At 40.0% G+C, this 25928-nt stretch overlaps 1 protein-coding gene across 1 annotated transcript; it reads left to right on the plus strand.

The window, feature by feature from the left end:
• Positions 1 to 618: 618 nt before the first annotated feature.
• Positions 619 to 23973, plus strand: lipca (lipase, hepatic a). The gene is made up of 9 exons (XM_036584391.1): positions 619 to 879; positions 5330 to 5508; positions 6627 to 6806; positions 8169 to 8289; positions 9190 to 9429; positions 11481 to 11723; positions 14577 to 14691; positions 19023 to 19241; positions 23774 to 23973. The coding sequence occupies exons 1-9, from the start codon at positions 789 to 791 to the stop codon at positions 23889 to 23891; spliced, it is 1506 nt and encodes a 501-aa protein (XP_036440284.1). The 5' UTR covers positions 619 to 788; the 3' UTR covers positions 23892 to 23973.
• Positions 23974 to 25928: the final 1955 nt, after the last annotated feature.

Below are 25928 nucleotides of genomic sequence, written 5' to 3' on the forward strand. Positions count from 1 at the left end.
ACAAGCTCTACATTCAGCTGCAGATAAAGGCCTGTCGTAATTATGGTGGGGTTAAGCCAGTAATGAGCAACATGGAAGTGGAAAGAAGTGATATACAGTTGTGTGCAAAAGTTTAGGCACCCCTGGTCTTTGGAAAAAAAAAAAAAACTGTAAATGTTATAGCACATTTTATATCTTCTGTTTCATTTTTGTTCCAATATCCTAAACTCTGCAAATAAATATAAATTGTGCACTAAAAAGGTTGCAGGAAAAACGCCAGATTTCAGTGTGTGGAGTACGTGTCAACTTAGTATCAGTTAGAAAATCAACAAAACATGTCGTTTGACCAGGAGTGTTCAAACCTTTGCATATGACTGTATCAATTTATTATGTTGTGTTTGGTACTTTTGCCCCAAATTCTCTGACTCCCGCTTCCATCACACCTTACCCTCTTTCACAACTCATTCTTGAACTCTCAGCACCTTTGCACACTGTGCCCTCCCACCTGATGGACCACCCCCCAGACACACGCCCTCCGAGCCCCCCAGACACCCTTACAGTGGGCTGATACTTCATTTGAATAATTGCAGCCCCCTCCCCCTTTAAAAAGTTCAGACAAACAGCTCTTCCCTTGCTTTGCTCTTTTTCCCTCCCTGAGAGAGATAGACAGAGACAGAAGGAGAGAGAGAGAGAGAGATAGACAGAAAGATAGACAGAGAGAGAGAGAGAGAGAGAGAGACAGAGAGAGAGAGAGAGAGAGAGAGAGATAGCAGTTGGATTATTTGGCTTTTGAAGCCTGCCGTAGCACCATGGCTGTGTTTAAAGTGCTGTCCATCCTGCTTATCACCTCACACCTGAGTGATGGACGGAGAGGGAGAGGAAACAGAGAAAACAGAGCAGGTGAGAGATCATTTTACACTTTGAGCCTTAAAGCGATAGTTAATTGACACTTTTCTCCCCTTTCCCCACATGTCCACATTCAGCCAGGACAAGTTTGTCTAGAGCTACGAGGCTAACGTAGGTAAGAAGCAATAGAAGCTTATACCCACCAATTAGCACTGTACAAGCTGCATGCCTAAATCATCACACATTTGCCTCAAACTGCATCTAGTTGTTCAGTAATCTGAAATAGACTTGCTTATGTGGTTTCTGACACTGTTTCTGACACACGTAACTGGGGCTCCCAATCCCGGGCCTGTTGACCCCTCACTATGCATCTCCTCTTGGGTCGGGTCAGACATGTAGAGGAGGGTAAACACAAAAAGAGTCGCCCTGCTATAAAATAAGCAATAAGCACTTCTATTTGAGATTACAGGACACTTGTAAGTGTGTGATGATGTAGGCATTTCATTTGCATAATGCTAATTCATACAGATAGGCTTCCATTACTTGTTAGCTGCATTAGCCTCTTAGCTCCAGTGCAAAACTAAAGAAGCAGATTTCAGACACCAAACATGTCTCAGTTTACTGACGACATTAGATGAGAAGTAAATTGTGTACATTTGGTTTTTCACCAAACTGTCACTTTAAGAAAATTTTAAATGGCAACTGGATCTTCATTTGAACCCATAGCCTGAGCTGCTTTTCTCTCACTCACTTCAACTCTCTGCTAAGTCAGTCAAGAACCCTTTGATAAGTGGGAGAGGATTCAGCAGATTCTGTATTGGGACAAGCAAACAAAAGCGGAGTGTGTTCAAAAGCTTGTTTGCGGTTTATCAGCAATGCCAAAGCAGTTTAGGCCAAAATGCAGCCAAACAGAGAGAAAAACACAGAGGAGCAGGACTGACCTTTCAGAAGTGATGATCAGCCCAGTGTTGTGTCAAACCCAACTTCTCTTCAAAACTGCAGTTAAAACTTTGGACTCTAACAGGGACTCTAGGCGTGACAATGTGAACATGAAGGCTCATAATCAAAATACACAATAAACCAATGAATAACCCCCAACACTCACCCTTTTAGGCCCAATCCCATTTCACCCTTCGCCCCTACCACTTAGCCCTCCGTTTTGTGTGTTCAGGCCTAGGGGTAGGGTGTCCTGATTTTTGTTGAGATAGCGGGGTAGGGTGAAGTGTTAGGGCTACATGGCTCTCCAAACAGAGGTTTTTCACAGACTCCAAACAGTGTTATGAGAAAAAAGCAAAAACAAAAGAACCAAAGAAACCCACAAATGTGAGAATTTTCTCTGTTAAAAAATGACAATACCCATTGTATTGTCTTAGTTTAATGTCGTTTCAATGTACTATGATCCTTTTCTTTATAACAAGCATAAAAAATCGCTAATAGTATGCTGATGTTTGGTAGCTAGCTAGCTAAATAAATAGTCCAGCAGTATTGATGCCTAAAGCGCCGGAATGTAACTGCTGCTCCTTTTAAGGTGGAACGGGAAAATTCAAACAAGAAGCTGGTGAATAGCTGACTTTAGCTTCATATCACTGAAGAATTAGGGGTGGGTGATAATAAATAATTGTCCCTCTCTTTGAAGGCATATGATGCCCTAAAGCCCAGCAGTGAGGAGCTGAGCTTTACCCTCCTCTGCTATCACTGCAGACTGGCAGCGTCGTCTACAGAGCAGCGCTAGTAGCTGTTAATGAAGTAATGCTCTTTTTATCTGAGGATCCCATTTTGTAGGGAAGATTCCAACCACTACCTCTTGTAAATCAGTTAAAAGGGGCAAAGTGACACTCGAAAACAAGGGGTAGGGGTAAAAATAAGAAATGGGATTGGGCCCAAGAGCAATGTTTCCCATTCCTGGAGTTCCCTTGCTCTGCACATTATACTATTTGTCCTGATCTAACACACAGTTTTAACCTCATAAAGTGCCTGTTGATGCTGATGAGTTGGGTCAGATGTGTAGGGAGTGAGGGAGATGCTAAAATGTGCTGTGGGAACACAGAAGAGACACTTCGTGAAGAGATCATGAGTTCAAACCCCAAGAGACACCACAGCCATCTGTAGCTGAGAGCCCAAGAAAGGTGGGGAGGATGGTCTTCCCTCTCCCCCATCACTCAGCATGGTGCTAGCCTACACAGACAGTCTGTTAGCTGTCATAACATAATTGGCTGTTAGCATTCTCCTCCAAGCATGCTGAGCCGTCTAATGATGCTACGTTAGTGGAAGTTTGAAAAGATGCTTCACGTGTCTCGGAGGACGCATGTGCTAATGTGATAAGGAAAGAGCTAGCAGGTGGAACTGGCCAAGAAATTGGCCTTTAGTGTAAGTGAATATTATATACATGATGATATGTTTAGCAAAATAAATTTTTATGTGATTTAATCAACTATCAACAACAGAGTGCTGCAATACTGATACTTTGATCCTGCTTTCTTTCTGAGAATCGTCTTGTTGAGACAAAATGAAAAAAACAAAAACTGTCTTTTTTTAAGCGCTAAACATATCTATCTGTTCTATGACACTGAATGCATCTATGATGCGGCATATGTGAAAACAGAAACATCTACTTTTTCTTCTGCCCTCTCAGTTCATTTAATTCTAATCTGCTTAATACAAATGCAAAGTCCCAAAGTTTCAAATATTATTTTTTGATGCCTACATTTGCTCGTTTTCACTGTAGAAATCACCCTTGTGTAATAACGGCTGTGTATGTATACAGTCAATGTAATAAACCAGTGTAATAAAGATTGTTGACATGTATAAAAGGTTAACATAACCCTGTAAATATCAATGTAATAGACCTACACAGAATCTCAGAAGAAGACCTGCAGCAACTGGGCCCCCTAAAATCTTTATTGGGCTCCTCAAATAGATAATAATACAATTGTACAATCACAGCTCACACAAAGATCCTATTTCTTAATAGCTTACCTCACCAGTTAGCTTCCATTAACATTACACAGACAGAACAGACATCTAATTATCTCCCCCCTAATTCTAATGCATCTCTGGATCCTCCAAGGTGTGATTGAGCTTCCTCTGGCACGTGAAGAGCCACCTTCATTGAACAACTCAACACGCTTGGAGGAGAATCCTAATTGCTAACTAACTTTGTTTCGTCATCTAACAGGCCCATATAATCTTAGTTACGCCACTGCCTTCTAGAAGAAACGTGGCTGTCATGTCCACTTTCTCAGACACACAGATCCTCGGCCCTGGAGGACAGATGCAATTAAACCCTCTCTTCTTCTTCTCTCTCTCTCTTCCTCTCTCTCTCTCTCTCTCAGTGATACTCACTGCAGGGAGAGTGCTTAAACACACAAAGTGGGTACATCAGACTCCACCAGGCTGCTCTTGTTCTCCTTTTTTTAAAGCCCACTTTCACCGACAGTAGAGTTTACTGACCTCCTGCTTCAGAGAACAACTCTAACACAGGCCAGCAGATCAGAAAGATCAATAGATTATGCAGTAGACACAGAGGAGCTGTACAGAACCCACTGTTCCTTACAGAGAGATATTCAAACAGGCAGAAATCGCTCAGGACTTAATTTTGGTTGGTTAAAATGGGATTTTGCACTTATTAGTATAAGGGTATGGGTACTGTGCAGCAGCATTATATGCAAAAGTTTGGGAACCCCAGTCAAATTACACATTTTGTTGATTTAATAAGTTAAAACATCCTCTACAGTGAACAAACTTAAATATGGCATTTGTTTTGCAAATTTTAGTGCACAACGTTTTGGAACATAGAATATAAAATATGCCAGAACTTTTACACGGGCCATATTTTTGCTTTATTATTTTTTTCTGAGTATATTAAATTCAGCAAATAAACAGTGATCGTGTATGAAAATGTGCAGAAGGATGTGTAACTTATTCTCACCTAGAAAATCAACAGAACGTCATTTGACCAGGGGTGGCCAAACTTTTGCATACGACTATATTCCTCATTAGAATCTGTCTATATTTGTGCCCGTTACAGTCATGTCCTGTTCTTTATTGACCTGGACCCTGGGTATATTATTTCTGTCATATCAAAATACGGCATGTGCAATCACAAGTAGGAAAATGGAGGTTCATATACTGCAGGGGTCACCAGTCTTCACAGTGGATGCACCTTTACAGAAAACAGACATGAGGTTCAAATGCATGGATTGTATTACGTGGATAGGTTTCAATTCCAGCCAAGCAGGAGCTCACCTCATATAACTTTCAGTTGTTTTAAGACCAACTGATTAAACAAGTGGAATCAGGTGTGTATCTGCTTGAATGGAACCTGCAGCCACACCGGTCCCTTTGTGGATAAGATTGGTGACCCCTGATATACGATTTCATCCACCAAAAAGCAGATGGGGCGCTCATGGGCTTCTGGAAAACATCATGGAGAATGACACAAATAGGAGACACCACTGCATGATAGACACTGTAAGTGTCTAGTGTTTGTTTCTGTGTGTTGTAGACGCTGAGTTTGGGATGAGGATGAAAATGCCCTATGAGCCTCAGTCCGTATTTAGGGTCTATTCTCCTGAGCTGGACTTGGACGACGCCTGCACGGTCGAGCTCTTCCAACCACACACACTGCAGTCCTGCGGCTTCAACAGCAGCCACCCACTGGTCATCATCACCCACGGCTGGTCGGTATGGGAATTTATTACCAGAGAAACTTTGTGAAACTGGCAACAGAGAATCTAATTTAGTCTATAACTGCATTTTTATCTCTAGATTTTCATCTCTTTTTGTCTCAGAGTGGATGATTTAGATTATAAACTCTCTGGCCACTTTATTAGAAACGCCCTCCTTGTACTTCTGCTCACTGGCCATTTTATTAGAAACACCTTCCTTCTGCTTCCATTCACTGGTCACTTTATTAGAAACGCCTTCCTTGTGCTTCCACTCACTGGCCACTTTATTAGAAACGCCTGCCTTGTGCTTCCACTCACTGGCCACTTTATTAGAAACGCCTGGCTTGTACTTCCACTCACTGGCCACTTTATTAGAAACGCCTGCCTTGTTCTTCCACTCACTGGCCACTTTATTAGAAATGCCTTCCTTGTGCTTCCACTCACTGGCCACTTTATTAGAAACGCCTGCCTTGTTCTTCCACTCACTGGCCACTTTATTAGAAATGCCTTCCTTGTGCTTCCACTCACTGGCCACTTCTATAAAAACACCTGCCTTGAACTTCCACTCACTGGCCACTTTATTAGAAACACCTGCCTTTAACTTCCACTCACTGGCCACTTTATTAGAAACACCTGCCTTGTGCTTTCACTCACTGGCCACTTTATTAGAAACACCTGCCTTGAACTTCCACTCACTGGCCACTCTATTAGTAAAATCTGCTTTACATGTCCACTTAAAATTGTACAAATACAGACTGTAGTCCATCTGTTGTCGTGACAGTTTATCAGCCGCCCTCTACCCCAATCATCATTGCACTTTGTACACGTCAGTGTCACAGCTAGGTTGAAAGTGGTCCACCATCCAAAAAAAAAACAGTGAAGACTTGCTCTGTGGTCAGAAACTGACCACTGATGAAGCTCTACAGGATGGCTAACACAGTACATCAACAGATGAGCTGCTCTCTAACTGTACACTAGCAAGGTGGAGCTACAAGGGAGGGGTTTCCAATAAAGTGGCCATGAGTGTATTTGCTGGATAGCATTGATGCAATAGAGGCTGCTGAACATTATAAAGATGCCCTTCAAGCATGAGCTGCCAATAAATAACCAGAACTCTTCTCTCTGTTGCTATAGATGGATGGGATGATAGAGAGATGGGTCACGAAACTGGCTACCGCTCTGAAGAGCACACAGAAAGACATCAACGTGCTGTTCACTGACTGGCGGACCCTGGCTCATCACCATTATCCCATTGCTGCTCAGAACACACGCATCGTGGGGCAGGACATCGCCCAGCTGCTGATATGGCTTGAAGTGAGGGTCTTAAAATCCTCAATTGTTCCTGTTTAATGCTTTATCAATCCGATCGAACACACCCATTAAAGCTCACATAAGGCTTGTTCATTCTGCTGTGTTGAGTAAAGTGTATAGGAAATTTAGAAAATGCAAACTAGCTGCCAACTGCACATTCAGAACCTGTATGCCCCCCTGTCTCAGTGTGGCCTTATGGGTGAGCAAGAGACAGAGATAGAGCGGTAGGGGTGGACAGGAGGTAATGCTGGGTGGTATATGATCTAAACTGGTACGCTGGTGTTGGTGTCACACCACAATACAGATTTTATAGTGGTACTGATAGATGATAAAAACTTAGTTTCCTCCAATGTATGTCAAATTATGGGTGCCTTGTTTTTTTTACAATCCATAAACACTAAATAAAATAGGTTTTCTTTCCCATAATATAGTTTCTATCTGGTTAATGTTTAAATTACACTTTTGGTGTAATTTTAGGAGAAATGTATTTTAACAAATCTATGTCTAATCTGTGAAAAAGTCCAGACCAAAAATTTTGTTCTTCTAACCGGCTCAAAATATCTCAACTACCTTTTTGACAAGAAATTCTTGCTACTTTTATGTTTATTTGCATTTATTTTAATGTTATATAGAGCTTTTACTACCAAAAACACACCCGCTGTTAGATAAACAGATTTAAACTACTTGCTTAGGTGCCTTTTGCAGTACTGTAAACATATAGATACTTGGTTCGTTCAAAAGTAATTAATTCAGCTACTTTAAGGTCACCCACTGCTAACACAGGCATTCAACTACACACACAGAATTTGTATATTCTCCACAGAGAAGCACTGACTAAAAGAACAGGATTTTGGAGAAGCTCCACATGAGTCTAAGGTCACCATGCCCAATGCCATATGTCAGCTAGAGGGGCCTAAAGCCCCCAGCATTGGGCTGTGGAGCAGTGGAACCGCGTTCTCTGTAGTGATAGAGCTTCAGTACCTTTGGGATAAGCTGAATTGATTCAGAACGGATCATCCAACATCAGTACCTGACCTCACTAATGGTCTTCTGGCTGCAATCAAATTGTCACCACAATGTTCCAATGTTCTAGTGTAAAGCCTTCCCAGAAGAGTAGAGGCTGTTCCTGCAGCAAAGGGGGACAAACTCACTATTAACACCCTTCATTTCAGTAAAAACACTGGAGGAGCAGGTGTCTACAAACGTTTTGATGTAATATGTGTGTTACAATCAGACATTTTTGGTTGCATGGACCTGATGTTTAATGCTTGTATCACTATTTAAATAAAAGCGTTCAATGCTCGGTATAAAATCACCTAAGTGTGCTACCATAACAGGATGTATTCTCCCTATGTGTCCCATTAGGATGTCGTTCAGGTTCCTGTTGGTAAAGTCCACCTGATTGGCTACAGTCTGGGAGCTCACATTGCAGGATTCGCTGGTAGCAACCTGGCCATGTCAGGGAGGACGCTCGGGAGAATCACTGGTAAAAATCTGTTTTGTATGTTTGTATTATCAACTGTAAATAATAATAGTAACAATATCACCTCTTTAAAGTGCAGGCCTATTATTTAGTTATTAATCTTAGGACCTACTATGCGGCAAATACTCTGAAATATTTGGTAACTACTAATATGTTACGAAGTTATGAACAAAAATGTACAGCCATGTGCAAAAGTTTGAACACCCCCTTGTCAAATGAAATGTTTTATTGAATGTCTAAGTGAAAATATGTTTACACATCCTCTAAATAGAAAACACTTCTGCACATTTTACTGCACAAATGTGCAAAGGTTTATGTGATGATTTAACATATTGGTGAAAAAAAATAAACATAAATGTAGCCTGTTCAAAAGTTATGGCACATTTTATATTTTATGTTTTATTTGTTTCCAATATGTTAAATTACTTAGGAATTGTGCAGAAAATGCAATATTTAAGTTTGTTCCTTGTAGAGAGTGTGTTCACTTATTTTCACATAGTAAATCAATAAAACATGTTTTTAAAAATTGATTTACTAAGTGAAAATAATGGGGGGGAAAAATATTAGGAAAAAAATTTACAAGGCATTTTATATTTTATTTTCCAATAAAACAAAATGTGGCCTGCACAAAAGTTATTTTAGTTTTTTTAATTTGAGTGTACAATTAAAGTTCAACATATTGGAAAACACATAAAATATAAAATGTGCAATGACTTTTGCATAAGCCACATTATAGTTTTTTCCCTGTTTAATAAATTCAGCATATTAAAAGTAATTGTGCATAAACTATTGGCTATGACTGTAAATGTATTGTATTGTAAAGTCCATTTAGCAAAAAAATCCCACAGGTTTTGTTTACTGTCGCCGTCCACGTTAACACACTCTTTGTTGCTGTGGATGTAGGTCTGGACCCTGCAGGTCCGATGTTTGAGGGCATGTCTCCTACAGACAGACTCTCCCCAGATGATGCCAGGTTTGTGGATGCCATCCACACGTTTACCCAGCAGCACATGGGGCTCAGCGTGGGCATCAAACAACCTGTGGCCCACTATGACTTCTACCCCAATGGAGGATCATCACAGCCTGGCTGCCAACTGCACGTTCAGAACCTGTACGCCCACCTGTCTCAGTACGGCCTTATGGGTGAGCGAGAGAGAGAGAGAGAGAGAGAGAGAGAGAGAGAGAGAGAGAGAGAGAGAGAGAAAAAAGGGGGGGGGTGGACAGGAGGTAGTGCTGGGTGGTATGTCATCTAAACTGGTACGCTGGTGTTGGTGTCACACCACAATACTGATTTTATAGTGGTACTGATAGATGATAAAAACTTAGTTTGCTCCAATGTCAAATGATGGCTGCCTTGTTTTTCACAATCCATAAATACTAAATAAATAGTAGATCTTCTTTCAGAAAATGTAGTTTGTATTTGGTTAACATTTAATTTACACTTTTGTTGTAATTTTAAGATTAAAAATAAATAAATCAACATTCCAGGAAGGGACAGACAGATGGATATGGATGGGAAGGATAGACAAATATAGTAGGGATTGAAGGATGGATGGATATGGATGGGATGGATGGATATGGGTGAGAAGGATGTATGGATATGCAAGAGGTTGATAGATGGATGGATGGATGGATAAATGGATGGATGATGAATTGATGGATATGCAAATGAAGGATGGATGGATATGAAAGGAAAGAGTACATATGAGAGAGATGGATGGATGGATATGAGAAGGATGGATGGGTGGATGTATATGAGAGGAAATGATAGATATGAGAGGGATGGATGGATACGGGATGGATGATGGATGGATGGATGAATATGAGAGGAATGGATAGATATGAGAAGGATGGATTGATATAAGAGTCATGGATGGAGGGGTGGATGGAAATGAGAGAAACAGATAGATATGACAGGGATGGATGGATATGAAAGGATGGATAGATGGATGGATGAATGATGGATATGAGAGGAACGGACAGATATGAGAGGAATGAATGGATGAATATGAGAGAAAAGGAAAGATATGAAAGGAATGGATGGATGGATATGAGAGGAAAGGATAGACGTGAGAGGGATGGATGATGGATGGATGGATATGAGAAGAAAGGATAGACGTGAGAGGGATGGATGAATGGACATGCAAGGAGATGATGGCTGGATATTAGAGGAAATGGATATAAGAAAGATGGATGGATGATATCAGACGAAAGGAAAGATATAAAAGTAATGAATGGATGAAATGAGCAGAAAGGATAGGTATAAGAGGGATGGATGACATGAATGGACAGATATGGGAGGGATGGATGGAGGGAAGGAAGGATGTGGTTAGAGAGATGCGCTGGATGGGCTGATGAAGATCAAACTCATGAATATTTCTATTAAAGATGGATGAACTGCACTAAACTGGCTCGTTAAAGAGGAATGCAAGACGCCGCGCAGATGAAAGAGAAAGATTTGACGACTCAGTCAGACCATCTCTCAGATGAAAGGCACACGAGCGTGAGCCGTCATCACCGTCTTAATCAGCCCAAACCCGTCAGCGAGGCTGTCCTGCTGGGTTCTGTCTGCAGGCTGTGAAGAAAACTCTAATAACAAACCCATGAACTGGACGACAGGTTTAGATACCTGCTCACACATCAGTGCAGTCCGTACAGAGGGGTCAGGACACGAACATTAGATCAGACAGTTTATAAAGAGGCTGCTTTTCCTTTAGGAAATGAGAGCAGCATTTCTGTCCTGATCACAGCATCACCACAGCATCATCACTGATCACCAGAGATCACAACAAAATCTTTTAATTTCATTTCAGGGCACAATCCTATTAGTGTACTGGGAGAACCTGTCATACAGAACTGAACCAAAATGAAAGAAAAATGTTATTAACCAGTTAACAATATTGTAAAGTAACAGTAAAATAAAGTGATTTAATCCCTGTTTTTTTTTTTTTTACAATATTCTGTGAAAAATGCTGTTTGCTCCAGTTTTTGTTTTGCCTCTCATGTCTAAACTCTACTGTTTCACTGAAGCAAGACAAACAGCAGAGTTTAGCAATGAGAGAGATGAGTGATGAGCCTGAGAATCCATGTTAGGTGTTAGAAATACAGAAATAAACTGTGCAACTGAAAGATAATAATCAATGAATGATTAGAAATAATTAATAAATCAGTTAATCATCACTCTCTGTGTGCAGGTTTTGAGCAGACGGTGAAGTGCGCCCATGAACGCGCCGTCCACCTTTTCATCGACTCTCTCCTGCACAAGGACAAGCAGATCACGGCCTACAAGTGCAGCAACAACGAAGCATTCAACACGGGCGCGTGTCTGGACTGCCGCAAGAACCGCTGCAACACTCTGGGCTTCGACATCAGGAAGGTCCGCACCAGCCGCAGCAAGAGGCTCTACCTGAAAACACGCTCGCTGATGCCTTACAAAAGTAAGCTGGAGCTGCCTGTGCGGTACATGCTGCATGTAAGAGCACCACACAGCAGAAGGGGTTCTATGGCAATAGCGGAACCCACTGTTGTGCTATATAGAACCATTTTTCTTTAAACGTTCTTGAAAGAACCTTATAAAATGGGTAGTTTCGGTCCTAAAATCTGATTGGCTGAGCTGTGGTAAACTGCACAGTATATGCACACCTGTGACCAGAGAACCGCCTAACAGCAACTGAATGGTGTATCACTGCGCGAAAAACCCTTGTGCTGTTAAAGGAATAATCTTTGACACTGATGAAGTAAGAACCCGTTTTTTTGTTTAAACTGAGCAGCAGACCTATGTTGTTATCTAGAACTAGGCTGGTGAGCTAGCTAACAGGCTAAAAGATGACGCCAACAGCCTAAACAACTCCATCATTAATATCACAGGCTTGAATTAAAGCACTTACGGTATGATTAACTGTAAAAAGGCAGTATAAAAGTCTAGAAATGTCACTTGAATGAATTACAGGCTTCAAATGTTCCTGTTTTAGTCAGAAGTAGCGTCAAACCCAGGCTGAGTCCCAAACGGCTCTGTACTCCCTAAACAGTGTGCTAAGTTAGCTATGAAGGTTTAGAAATTCTGGCCTCTACAGCCAAATAGTGCATCATTTATCCAGTATGGATGTGTCCCAAATGACTATTTTTTTAGCTGTATTTTGCACCGTTGGGCTGCAGTAATTACACTCCTACGTAGTGCACTATATAGGAAGCAGGGATCCGTTTGAGATTCAGCCCCAGAAGAGGGTGATTGGTGCTAAATAAGGCCCAATCCCGTTTCACCCCTCGCCCCTATCACTTAGCCCTTAGCCCTCTGTTTTGCACGTTCACGTCTTGTGGTAGGGTGTCCCAATTCTTGTTGAGATAGAGGGGTAGGGCGAAGTGTTAGGGCTACATGGCCCTCCAAACGGAGGTTTTTCAGAGACTCCAAACAGAGTGATATGAGGAAAAAAGAAAAGCCAGCACGATGGCTGCGCGAGCGACCAAAGAATCCCACAAATGTGAGAATTTTCTCAGTTAAAAAATTACGATAACCACTGTATTATCTTAGTTTAATGTCGTGTATTATGGTCCTTTTCTTCATAACAAGCATAAAAATAGCATGCTAATGTCTCGGTAGCTAGGTTAGCTAGCTCACTTTCCCGTTCCACCTTAAATAGTCCGGCAGTTCTGAAAAAAAAGCGCCAGAATGTAACCTTTTAAGGTGGAACGGGAAAATTCGAACAAGAAGCTGGTGACTAACTGACTTCACCTTCGTATCACCAAAGAATATGGGGTGGGCGATAATAAATAATTGTTATTCCCCCTCTTTGAAGGCATATGATTCCCTAAGTGTAACTAAAGCCCAGCAATGAGGAGCTGAACTTTACCCTCCTCTGCTGTCACTGCAGACTGGCAGGGTCGCCTACAGAGCAGCGCTGGTAGCTGTTAATGAAGTAATGCTCTTTTTATTTCGGGGTCCCATTTCATAGAGGAAGATTTCAACCACTACCCCTTGTAACTCAGTTCCAATGGGTTAGGGTGACACTCGAAAAGAAGGGGTAGGGGTAAAAAGAAGAAATGGGATTGGGCCTAAGACTCGTGGTGGTAATTTGGTGACCAAAAAGTCCTTATAAAGTGAACGTTTTTGCCTTAAACAGTGCTGTTATCATATGTTCATTGTTATACGACAAAAAGTTAAAAAGTTCATGAAATGACCGCAACATACAGCGCTGGGCGACCAAACGTTCTCCTCATTCAGCCGTTCATGGTTGCTTGGCAACGATACCGCACTCTAAAGGAACTATATTTCTTAGCGGAATACTTGTTCATGTCGATTATTAATAATAACTTAAATTATTTCCTTAAAACTGTTTATTTTATCATATTTCATGTTAGCCACCGTTTTATAAAAGCAGTAAGCCACTTGAGGCTGTGAGTTTTAGTAACCTGGAGCTGCCTTTGTTTTACGCATGACGCGGAAAAAACACCCTTCCCGTGATGAAATCTCAGTAACACCCGGCTTATTGCTTTAATATACAGATTTCCCATCACAAAGAAGAACCATTTAACTATGGAAAGAACATTTTAAGGGTGTAGGAGTGAAAAAATGTATTTGTATTTGTATGAAAATTCAAATGCAGACATTTAGAAATGTTAGAACTGATTACGATAATATTTAGCCTGAATTCCATGCTGGTCTAAACTGATTTATGCTGGTTTATGCTGGTATATTGCTGGTTTAAATGGTCACACAGCATGGTCATGGTACTGGTAGACCAGTATACCAGCATCCAAAACACAACGTATGCTACTTTTGCTGGTCTGTGCTGGTTTTTCCAGCAGGGTACAGTGTTAGTAAAGAAAATGGTTCTATATAGAAAAATAACCTTGGGTTCTTTTAAGGGTTCTTTGCATTGTGAAAGGGTTCTTCACATCATGAAAGGGTTTTTCGGATTGATGGAAAATGTGCATGAAAGTGCACCGTTCTATGTAGAACCTTTTTGAAAACGACATATAGCACCCAAAAGGGCTACAAGCTTGACACCGTAACAATAGAAGAACCCTTTTGGGTGCTATATAGAACCATTTTCAAAAAGGTTCTATATAGAACGATTTACAGCACATTCTCCATCAATCTGTAGAACCCTTTCATGATGCAAAGAACCCTTTAATCATGCGAAGTGCTATTTGCATGTTTATTTTTCTATATAGAACCATTTTCTTTACTAAAGAACCCTTGAAGAGTGTTCTGGACCAGTTTTCTCAGACTGTGTGCAGCGGAGTTTGAGGATTCCTCTGAATGCTAACGCTTCCTGTTGGTTTGTCCACAGTGTACCACTTTCAGTTCAGGATCCAGTTGTTCACGCAGACAGAAAAGATTGATCCGTCTCTCAGCATCACACTGACCGGCACTCTGGGAGAGAGTGAAACGCTGCCCATCTCCCTGTAAGTTTTTAATAGTAATCTAAATTAGTGCTAAAAAGAGCTAAAGGCAGGGCCTTAGAGGCTCCTATTTATACCACACCCAGGGAATTCCACAGGTTTTACAGAATTTCTGCATGATTAAATGGTTAAGATGTAAATAAGGTCAGTCAGAGTGGTTTGGAGTGAAATGCTTCGTTCTAGAGAAACACTGAGTTGTTTACAGTGGTGGTGATAGGAACCAGACGTCTAAAGAGTTTCAAGCCTTTAAAAGCCCCTCACAGAAATTTTTATATGAAATGGTTGTGAATACACTCCCTGATTCTAAGACAGTTTTACGATACTTCCTTGCTAAAAAAAAAACAACAAAAAAAAACAAAAACAAAACAAGAATTCCATGCTGGTCTAAGCTGGCTTAAAAAGGTCTAGTGCTGGTTTAACTAGTCACCCAGCATGGTCATCCTGGTTGACCAGCATACCATTGTCCAAAACAACATATGATGGATTTGAAATAAAATTATGGCCTAAAACATATATTTTAAAAATACTTACATGGCACAGAGGTACATGCAGGGTGTAGTAAGGCAAAAAAACGTTTTCATATTTAACACTATTTTACCATTATCAACATTACATAATTTTTTTTTTTGGGAACATATAAATGCGAGACAGACATATTTACAGAAAAAGGGCTGATCAATAACAATATTTATTTACTTTTTTCTTATTTACGATCAATGCAATGCAATTTCAAAGGAGATACATTTTTTTTAATTTAGTATTTTTGTTTCATACATCTGATGATTAAGCTCAAAAGTGTGGGACACGAACAAATCTGCCATTCTGGCATGAAATATACATAATTAATTGCATGAACTGATGAAGTTTAGCATTGACTTTGTTTGTAAAAATGAATGATGACATTGCTCAAATATTTTGTGTGTTTTGTGCTACAAATTTGAACATTTATCTAAAAATCCACAGAAGTGCCAATAGTTGCAGAAACACTCCTGTATTTTAAACAAGATTAAGCAAGTTTATTTAGTGCCAATATTAATGACAGTGCTAAGTTGAGAACAGCCAACGGCTTCGCATTTTATCCCCTTGTTGTGTTGTATGCACTCAAAGCTTTCAGCTCTGTGGGTCAACGAAGTTTCAAAATGTGCCTTTAACAATAGTTTGAAAAAGAAAACAGTCACATTATTTAAAACCTGCATTTCATACCAAGGAAGACCCTTTGATCATCATAAAGTTGAATGTTGAAAAATTAGTTAAATAGTTAAAATAGTTGTGTCTAGTTTCTGTATAATTAAATGTTTAGTCATTCAGAGTGATTTGATGTTAAAAGCTTCATTTTAGAGAAAATTCTAGAGTGTCAGAATTGCTGTGGTGGTGATAGGAACCAGATGTCTGAAGTGTTTAATTCCTCTAAAACAAGAAAGTTGATTGTGAATACACTGCATGATGCCTGAGACCGTGTTTTACAATAGTTTTAAGGTTTTTAAAACATTTACGATAATTTTACAAAGTAAAATCACGGTGGACCGGTACATGCAGGGCATTGTAAGGCAAATAATACCCACCGTATCGGTTCTCTGGTCATTTTGGATAGTCAATAAACTGGCTATATTTGTGTTGTAGACATGGTGACCTCTGGTTCCTATCACCACCACTGTAAAGAAATATGAGTCAATAAATTCCTCTACAGTTAATCATTTCACATCAAACCACTCTGAATCTTAGCGCCTGAATTGGAATTCCCTTTTAAAATTAACAAAACAATTATGGATATTTTCTTGTCAGTTTAAAATCATAGGGAGAATATTCACATTTCAGAATAAAGGTTCAGTGTGCATCTCACGTGACCATATAACTGCACATGTGTGCAGTCCTTCAGGTTAGTAAAAGGTAAAGTGCAGCATCAAACCCCCCGCTCTGCTACACAGCTCATAGTGTGGACCTCCCTAATGAATAAACGTGGCTGAATCACACACTCAGCTGTGCATTATGGCTGGAGGGGGATGAAAAGTGAGAATAAGACACGTGAGAGTCAAAAATAGCACAGATGTAAGAATGCACTCTGGCAGCATATGCCATATAACTACTCATGGAGTTGCTGTCGTGTAAATTACCGTACCCTACTTAACACCACATGCAGATTAAAGATGTATTGGAAGCTTTGATTCCAGAGTCTGTCACTGTCATTAAAAATGCATGCTAAACTTCTCATGAGTGCATCTTTGAGGCTGCATGATTACATTTTCCTGCACTTTTGGAATTAGTCAGATAGCGTGCAGTCGTATTCATCACTTTCTGAAACAAAACTGACATGACAGCCAGTAGGGGTGTAAATCTGTGACTTCATAACAGGTTTGATTCTAGGGATGCACTAAAAATTTGATTTAAAAAAAAGGTATCATCATCAGACAGATGATTAGATCCGAACAATATTTGATGGTGTATTTATTGTACTCTGGAAGAGCAGTACATTTAGACCATGCTGAGTTACTGCGCTACAACATCTTCATTTTATTCAATTTACTGCATTTGTAAAGTGCTAATCCTGTAGATAATTCTGCACTGTAAAGCTAAAACAGGTTAAATGTAGCTTCAATTTTTGCATTTTATAAATACAGTATAGGGCCAAATGTATGTGAACATCTGCCAATCACAACTATATGAGCATAATATGCCCATGGTTTTGGAGTGGGCTTTCATGGCTATAACAGCCTCCACTCTTGTGGGAGGCTTTCAACAAGATTTTGGAGTGTGTCTGGGAATTTGTGCCCATTCAGTCAAAAGAGCACTTGTGAGGTCAGGCACTGATGATGGACGAGAGGGCCTGGCTCGTAATTGACATTCCAGTTCATCCCAAAGGAGTTCAGTGGGGTTGAGGTCAGGATTCTGCTCAGCATTCTCCTGGCATCTAACAAGCCCAGATTCGTCCGTCAGATTGCCATATAGTGAAGCATACTCCAGAGTCCAGTGGTGGCGTGCTTTACACCACTCCAGCCGACACTTGGCATTGTACATAGTGATCTTAGACTTATGAGCAGCTGCTCAGCTATAGAAACCCATTTTATGAAGCTCCTGACGGCGGAGCGGAGAACTCATGGCTTTGTGCTTGGTTTTATGCACCTGTTAGCAATGGGTGTGGCTGAAACACCTGAATTTGATAATTAGCTTCACATACTTGTGGCCATATATTGTGTTTATGTATTGGCATTGGCAGATATGTGCATAAATAATGTTAGTTATCAGCATCAACCCACAATTCCCATATTGGTGTGTCCCTATTTGATTCAAATACAATTTTTCAGGAAATTATATAGTGCATAATGAAAGCTCATGTCACTATGATGTAATGTCAATCGATTATTTTGATACAATTCAGAATTATTTAAGGAAAAAAACATCTAAAAAGAAGTTCTACCAATTTTTCAAAATTTCTGTCAGTGATTCTGTTCAGTGATTGAGATGTAAACAAAGCCGTTCAGGGTGGTTTGGTGTGAAATGGATCATTTGCAGAGAAACTTAGACTCAGATTTCCTTACAATGGTGGTGATAGAAACCAGGGGTCCTCACTACAATGCAAATATAGCCATTTAATTTACTATCCAATAACACCAGTAAACCTACATGTATATTCTGAGGTTGTATATGGAATGTTGATGATGGTAAAATACAGATAAACCTGAAAACAAAATTTTTCTTTGGGGCCTATTTAGTCTTAGAACACCCTTCATATAATCCCTGCACCATGAATAATCAATTAAAATCCGTTTTAGACCAAAAACGTTATCACAAAACTACCAACATCTCAGACATTAAGCAGCATATTTCGATCTTATATTTCATGTAATACGTTTCTGTGAGGGAGCTTTTAGAGGTGGACGTCTGTTCCTATCACCTTCACTGTGAACAATTCTGATTCTGCAGTTTTCTCCAAAACAAAGCATTTCACACCAAACCTCTCCGGGTTACTGTGCTTACATCCTTTAATACACAAACATAGCTAGAGGAACATTCTATACTGTAGTGGAATAAAGATCTAATTAACAATACATCAGGCTTTTTGTTGGACTTCTACATTTGAAAATAGCCTGAGACCTTTATTTTAAAAAAATGATCAATGCAGTTGGATAGCCACCTTCAGATTGATGCGCCACAGTGCAGACAAGGCCTTTTGGAAACAAGATGACACATGATCACAAATGTTGGTTAGGGATGCTCCTTTAATGTATGTAACTGATTTAAACATCTTATAGCAAATCTTAATGAATTTCCATAATCTTATTGTAGCTTCTTATGCGTTATTTACGTGTGTATCCTCTCCGTCTGTCTCCATTCCTCAGAGTAGAGGAGGTTTCAGGCAATAAGACCTACTCTTTCCTCATCACTCTGGACACAGACATTGGGGATCTGATGATGCTCTCTATCAGCTGGGAGGATGCCCCGCTGTGGGCCAACATGTGGAGCAAGATGAAGACCATAATGCCGTGGGGCAGCAAGGATAAAGGGCCGCAGCTCACTATAGGCAAGATCCGAGTTAAAGCGGGGGAGACGCAGCTGAAGTAAGTGCCCATCTGCGTGTGGACGTCTCATTATCAGCTAACATCAGTGGAAGACAAGAAGATAGAAGATTCACAGATCACTGAGCATTTCTGCTCTGCTTTATTCCGGCTTACTTAGTGGATGTTAGTGCTAGAAAGATAGAGGAAAGGACATCCTTTGGTTTAGGTTTAGGTTTAGATCTACCTTTTGGCCTTAGTTTTAGCTTGGTGTTAGGTGAGCATTCATTTTTCAAAGGTAAATAGATTTTGGTTTAGGTTTAGTTCTACGTTTTGGCCTTCAAATTAGCTTAGTGTTAGACTAGTGCTAGTATTTGAAGGAAGATCAAATTTGGTTTAGATCTCTTTAGGAAACCATATGAATCTAGACTCACTCCCAGAACACCTGCCAAACCATTAGACTCCTTTACACTGTGACATCAACCAATCAGGAAAACACAGAACACCATTAGTGACCACTGGACACCAGAAATGAGCAGAAACTTTAAATAGTTTCTATGATTTTTTCAGCAGGCTGGGCTTTGGCCATGTTAGCCCAGCGTAGTGTGAGCTAGTTTTTCAGTGAAAGATAGTTAAAGGGTTACATTTTGGTTTAACTTTTAGGTCTTGATCTTGTGTTCAAGAAAAAATGTTAGATTTTGGATTACATCTCAGTCTATGTTTTGGCCTTAGCATCAGCTTAGTGTTAGATAAGCACAAGTATTTCAACTGAACATAATTAAAAGGTTAGACTTAGGTTTAACCTAAGGCTTACGTTCAGGTCTAGATCTGTGTTTTAGCCTTAGTGTTAGCTTAGCATTAGACGAGCATTAGTTACTCAATGTAAAACAGTTGAAAGGTCAGATTTTGGTCCCCTTCTGGAAAAAAAACAGCACAGACCAGCATTCATTCCATTCTGATTAAGGCGGGTTTATGCTGGTCTTGTGCTGGTTTAGCTGGTCACTCAGCATGCTGGTTGACCAGAATACCAGCATCTAAAAACACAACATATGCTAGTTTTGCTTTGGGTTTAATTTTAGCGTTTGCCTTAGCTTGTTGTTAGACCAGCCTTTCAGAGGCAGATAGCTGAAAGGTCTGTTCAAAGAAAAAATGTTGATTTTTGGCTTTGGTTAAGGTTTTGGTTAAGGTGTGTGTCTGTGGGGTTACTGGTACAGGATCTGCGCCAATAGTCAGGTATGAGAACACCCTCACAGGCCTGCTTTCCCCCAGTACAGGGGTTGGCAACCCAAATGTTAAAAAGAGCCATTTTGTCTTTTCAGCAAAAATCCAACCCCCTTGGGAGCCACAACATTGTATGTTTATTTTACCATCCTGGCTGTAAATGTGTCTCAGTATGTGCTGATGTCCTACTATAGGCTAAAAAATATAAAATAAATGAAAACTTTACTCTGCTTTAAGCTTTAGCTCAGCTACAGCCGCTTTTCTCGCATCTCCGGCAGGAAACTTTTTTGCAAAAAATAGTTTCTTGTAAAATGTCTCCCAACTTTTGACTTTTTACAAGGCTGAAGTCAGCTTGCCGTTCGCCAGCTTCTTGTTCGAATTTTCCCGCTCCACCTTAAATGATGGCTGAGGCGCCAGAACGTAACTGTTGCACCATTTAAGGTGAAACGGGAAAATTCAAACGAGAATCTGCCAAACAAGAAGCTGCTTCGGCTTTGTGACTTTTTAGTGTTTCACAGTTTCTCGTTGCAGATTAAATGTAGCTGGAGTGCTGGAGTGATTATAAAAGCAAATGAGTCCGTTCGTCTCCAAATTATCGATGTTCGTCTTAAATCTCTCTCTTTGCCTTTCCGTTAGCTACTAGCTAGGCGAGATTGTTGTCTGCGTTGCTATGTGACCAGCAGTCTGCACACCAGTCTTCAGGATCAAAACTTGGTAAATTAGCAGTTCTACATTAACTCCAGCATTTAAGACCATTTATAGTTAAAACTGTGTTGAATGATCAGCAGAGCTTTATTTTACTGCAAAGGAGGATTATTTTATTTTTACCTACAAATGCTGCTGTGGAGCCACAACAGGGCAGTAAAAGAGCCGCATGTTGCCGACCCCTGCCCCAGTGTTATGCAGTGCCTTTACTTATACGTCCTACTGCTGACATAGTTACATAACTAGTCTAGAGAGACCAGTTAAGAGACAACTAGGCCAGTCTGTGTGTGATCTGCATTTAGCAGCCCGACTGTGACATGGAGGGGGGTCTTACAGTAGTTTATGCAGTGTGACCTGCTTTGAGTGGGCAGGAAATAGAGACGTACTGGACTTTTTAAGACTGCTGGCACACATGCAGTGGTTATTTTGCATATTCAGTCATGCAGAAGCACATATATATCTGCAGTATGCCTGCTGGCACATTCAACTAGGCCAGCATATATCAATTCATTCTTTGAGATAACACACCTTCTAGACGCCTCATTTGAGCTGCTCCGTTCTCCCACACAGCTTAGTCTATGAATGTTGCATAAAACCCAAGGAGAACATGCATGAAACTTCAAAGTTCAGTGTTTGGCTGTATCTCATGCATTGCAAATAGACAGCATAGTGCTCACACTGACAGCAGGATCAGTTTCAACAGGAGGAAAATACACTTGGATGAGGGAGGAGAAAAAGTATGTGTAGACAGTTGAATGTAAAAGTTGGGCGCCCCTGGTCAAGTTATGTTGAGTTGATTTTTTTTAAGTGAAAATATGCACATTTTAATGCACACTTAAGTGTTTTTGTTTTTATTTGATTTAACACATTATAGCAACAATTAAATGTGGTTTGTGCAAATGTTATGGCACATTTTAAGGCTCAATCCCATTTTTTCTTTTTACCCCTACCCCTTGTTTTTGAGTGTCACCCTAACCCCTTGGAACTGAGTTACAAGGGGTAGTGGTTGAAATCTTGCCCCACGAAATGGGACCCTCAAATAAAAAAATAAAAAAAAACACATTAGTTCATTAACAGGCTACTAGTAGTGCTTTGTAGGCGAATCTTCAGTGATAGCAGAGGAGGGTAAAATTCAGCTCCTCACTGCTGGTCTTTAGTTACATTTATGGCATCATATGCCTTCAAAGAGGGGGATAAGACAATTATTTATTATCGCCCACCACTAATTCTTCAGTGATATGAAGCTGAAGTCAGACATTCGCCAGCTTCTTGTTCAAATTTTCTCGTTACACCTTAAATGGTGCAGCAGTTACATTCTGGCACTTCAGTCGTCAGAACTGCTGGACTATTTAAGGTGGAATGGGAAAGTTAGCTAGCTAGGTACTGAGACATTAGCATGCTATTAGCGATTTTTGTGCTTGTTATGAAGGAAACGACCGTAATACACAGCATTAAACTAAGATAATATAATTTTTCTGGTCGCTTGTGTAGCCATCTTGCCGGTTTTATAACACTCCGTTTGAAGTCAGTCTCTGAAAAAACATGTAGCCCTAACACTTCACCCTACCCCTCTATCTCAACAAAAATTGGGACACCCTAACTCTAGACATGAACGTGCAAAACAGAGGGCTAAGGGCTCAGTGGTAGGGACGAGGGGTGAAATGGGATTGGGCCTAAAAGTCATGTTTTGTGAAACTCAGCAAATATATAGAAATTGTGCACTAAAATTAGCAGAAAATGTCATGTTTTCCTGCGTTCTCAAAAATCAACAAAATGCAGGTTGACCAGGGCATTTAAACGTTTTTGCATACGACTGTAAATATACAGTACTATGCCAAAGTTAGAGACCACCATTTTATTTAATCACTTTAAACTTGTTTAAGTCAGAAAAAAGCAGGAAACATTTAACAGAAAATTACACTAAATCCTCCAAAATATGATATGAAATTTATCAGTATTTAATTGGTCCACTCTTTATATTTGTGCCCCCATTTGGCCATGTTAATTCCTCCCTCCTTACATTTTTACAACCAGCAAGCTACACCTGAAACACTAAACTGACCACCCCTGATTCCAGACCTCAACATCAGTAAAGCAGAAAATGCAACCAACTTCTAAGACTGAACTTTGGAGGTGTGGAAACATATTTCTGCAGATTTCTTTGAGAAACTGAAAGTCAGTCTCCTGAAAAGAATGGAAGCTGTAATAAAGGTAAAGAGTGGACACAATAAAAACTGAAAGTGATTATAGTTAGTTGTTGAGGCTTCTGTGTAAATTTTCTGCTAAATATATGTTTTCTGTGTAAGACTGTTTTGACTAGTAATGAAATAAATGAAGGGGGGTCTCTGACTTTTGCACAGTACCATTTGTTTTCATTTAATATTGATCTGGCTGTCATCAATGTATGCATTATACTGCCAAGTTCAACTAAATAGAGCTCTAGAATATATATATGTGTGTGTGTGTGTGTGTGTGTGTGTGTGTGTGTGTGTGAAAAACTGATTTAGAATAATTAAAACTGACTCGCTCATAAAGAACAATAGCGTATGTGGTGTTTCCCAGATGCACGCATGCAGCGCCCCCTGGTGGACTTGAGCAGGCCCGTGTAAAACATTGTTGCAGGAGTTCTTCACCTCACTGATGCCTGTTCCTCTCTGCTCTCCCCTCAGGTCAGGCTTCTGTGCTCAGTCTGAGGGGATCGTCTCTATCCAGCCTTCAGAGCAGAAGCTGTTTGTTCGCTGTGATGAAAATCCCCACAGCTCCAGACGCGTGACATCACGCCGGTGACATTATGACACATGACATCCTGTGTGCAAAATTGTATGTGAAATTAAAACAGCAACCAGTACCCAAGAGTAAAGGTTCAAAATGAATGTGAGAAAAGTTAAGATTCATAAAGAGAGGCCCATGAAAAAGACATTTGAATCTTAATGGGACATAAATGAAAACAAACAGATAAATAAAGTCAAACTAATATTTAAAATTCTGCAGAAATGTCTATTTTTGTGTCCCTAGCGTTTACAGATATATTACACTAAAACATGTTAGGGTTTCAGTTTATTTATATTTTAAAATAAAAATGTTATTTTAACAATTATGCCTTCTTGAGCCGTCAATGAAGCAATACTGGTTTTTAAATCAAACATCTAGAATTCCAAGCACCACAAAAGAGCTCATCCCCACAGTCATGTGTGAAGGCTGAGGCCATATTTTGGAAAAAAACATGTTTTTCTGCAATTTTAACTACACTAATCTACACATGACTATGGAATATATAAATTAAATAACAAAGAAAACAAATGACAAATAAATATTATAAAATATATAATGGAAGTTGTTTCCCCAAGGGGTCGTGTCACTGGTGTTACTGCGTAACAAAAAATCTCTTATTTTGAAATAAAAATCACACTGATGACATCACTTGACTTCCTTTTACATGTTTTCTGAGGATCTATGAAGAAAAGCACATGGTGAGTCCACTGTGTCTTTCAGTTATCAGAGATTTTCTCATTTAGCTCATGATTTCATCTGAAGCTTTTAGTTGACGTCACTGGTGTGAACGACTTTATTCTTAGGTAACTGTGAAAAAATAGAATACAAATGGATTGATGACATGTGGTTTGATGCTCTGTAGCAGCCGTTTTGTAAAATGCATTTTTCAGTAAAAATGTCTCTGGTGTTACCTTTCTTATGTGTAACACCAGTGAGGATCGGTAACACCAGTGACTCCTATGGAGAGATAGAAAGGTGGAAAGTGGACGTTTCTGTGGAATGACCCATATACCCAAGTATGTTTGTATGAATGCACTTCTATTGAATCACTTTTTTTTTTAAACTTATTTACCAAAGAAGGTCACCCCTTTCATTTTCGTCTCTGTTGGAGGTGAAAGAGGCTGAGGTGGCTCAGTCCTCTAGCAGGTGACAAAACACAGAGGTTTAGAGAAAACTATTCTTGTCAGTGAAGCACCCGCATGATTCGCCAGCTGGCAGCAATCCGGACAAATAAATGGGGTAAATAAGGCTGAGAGTTAGGAAAACATTCCGGGACAGTCTCCTAAGGGAAGTAGCCCATTTCTGAACAGATATGATAAAGAGGTTCTTCAAGGGGTCTTTAGTAAAGGCAATGGTTATATTTAGAATTGTGACACCTTGAAGAAGCATCTAAATACACAAATGGTTCTTTGCACGGTTAATCGGTTTTCTGTGATGCTTATATGCTTCTATATTTTTGATTTCCCTGATTGTATTCTTGACCTCTCTGGTGGTATTCTAGTGTTATGGGGGTTGTGTTTCTGACCCCTTTCACTGAGCAGATGAATCTGATGATTATGATTCAAAGAGAACTCAGTCAAGTCTAAAAGGACGTGTCTTCTGAGAATGTGAGTGAATTATCTGCTTTTGCCATCATATATTCATCATTATAAAACAGATAGTTCGGGTCCTGAAATCTGATCGAAGCCGTTGTAAAATCCAGGATGGACCACAGCTATGACCGCCTCACAGCAGCTGAACTCTGTATCACTGCGCCACGGCACGAAAAACCCTTCTCATGTTAGTGGATTAATTTTGACTCTAATGCTGATCGCACGGAGCACCGAGTGTCCTGATAAAGAAAGAACCCGTTTTCTGAGAGGCTGAAACCTTATTTTCTTTACTAGAACTAGCAATATAAAGAAAAACGGCAATATACAGGTCTAAAGAATGTCACTTAAATGACTTACACGCGTCAAATGTCTGTGTTTGTCAGAAGTAGCTTCAAACCCAGGCTGAATCCCAAACGGCTCCGTACTCCCTAGCTAGCTAAATAGTGAGCTGTGTAACGTT

The sequence above is a fragment of the Colossoma macropomum genome, unplaced genomic scaffold (assembly GCF_904425465.1).
Source record: "Colossoma macropomum unplaced genomic scaffold, Colossoma_macropomum, whole genome shotgun sequence".
Classification (NCBI taxonomy): domain Eukaryota; kingdom Metazoa; phylum Chordata; class Actinopteri; order Characiformes; family Serrasalmidae; genus Colossoma; species Colossoma macropomum.

Bases quoted from the DNA above. Each gene is read 5' to 3' on its own strand.
- lipca (XM_036584391.1), top strand. From the start codon at position 789: ATGGCTGTGTTTAAAGTGCTGTCCATCCTGCTTATCACCTCACACCTG. The intron at 880-5,329 runs GTGAGAGATCAT...TGTGTGTTGTAG, and splicing joins AAACAGAGAAAACAGAGCAG to ACGCTGAGTTTGGGATGAGG. The intron at 8,290-9,189 runs GTAAAAATCTGT...CTGTGGATGTAG, and splicing joins GACGCTCGGGAGAATCACTG to GTCTGGACCCTGCAGGTCCG.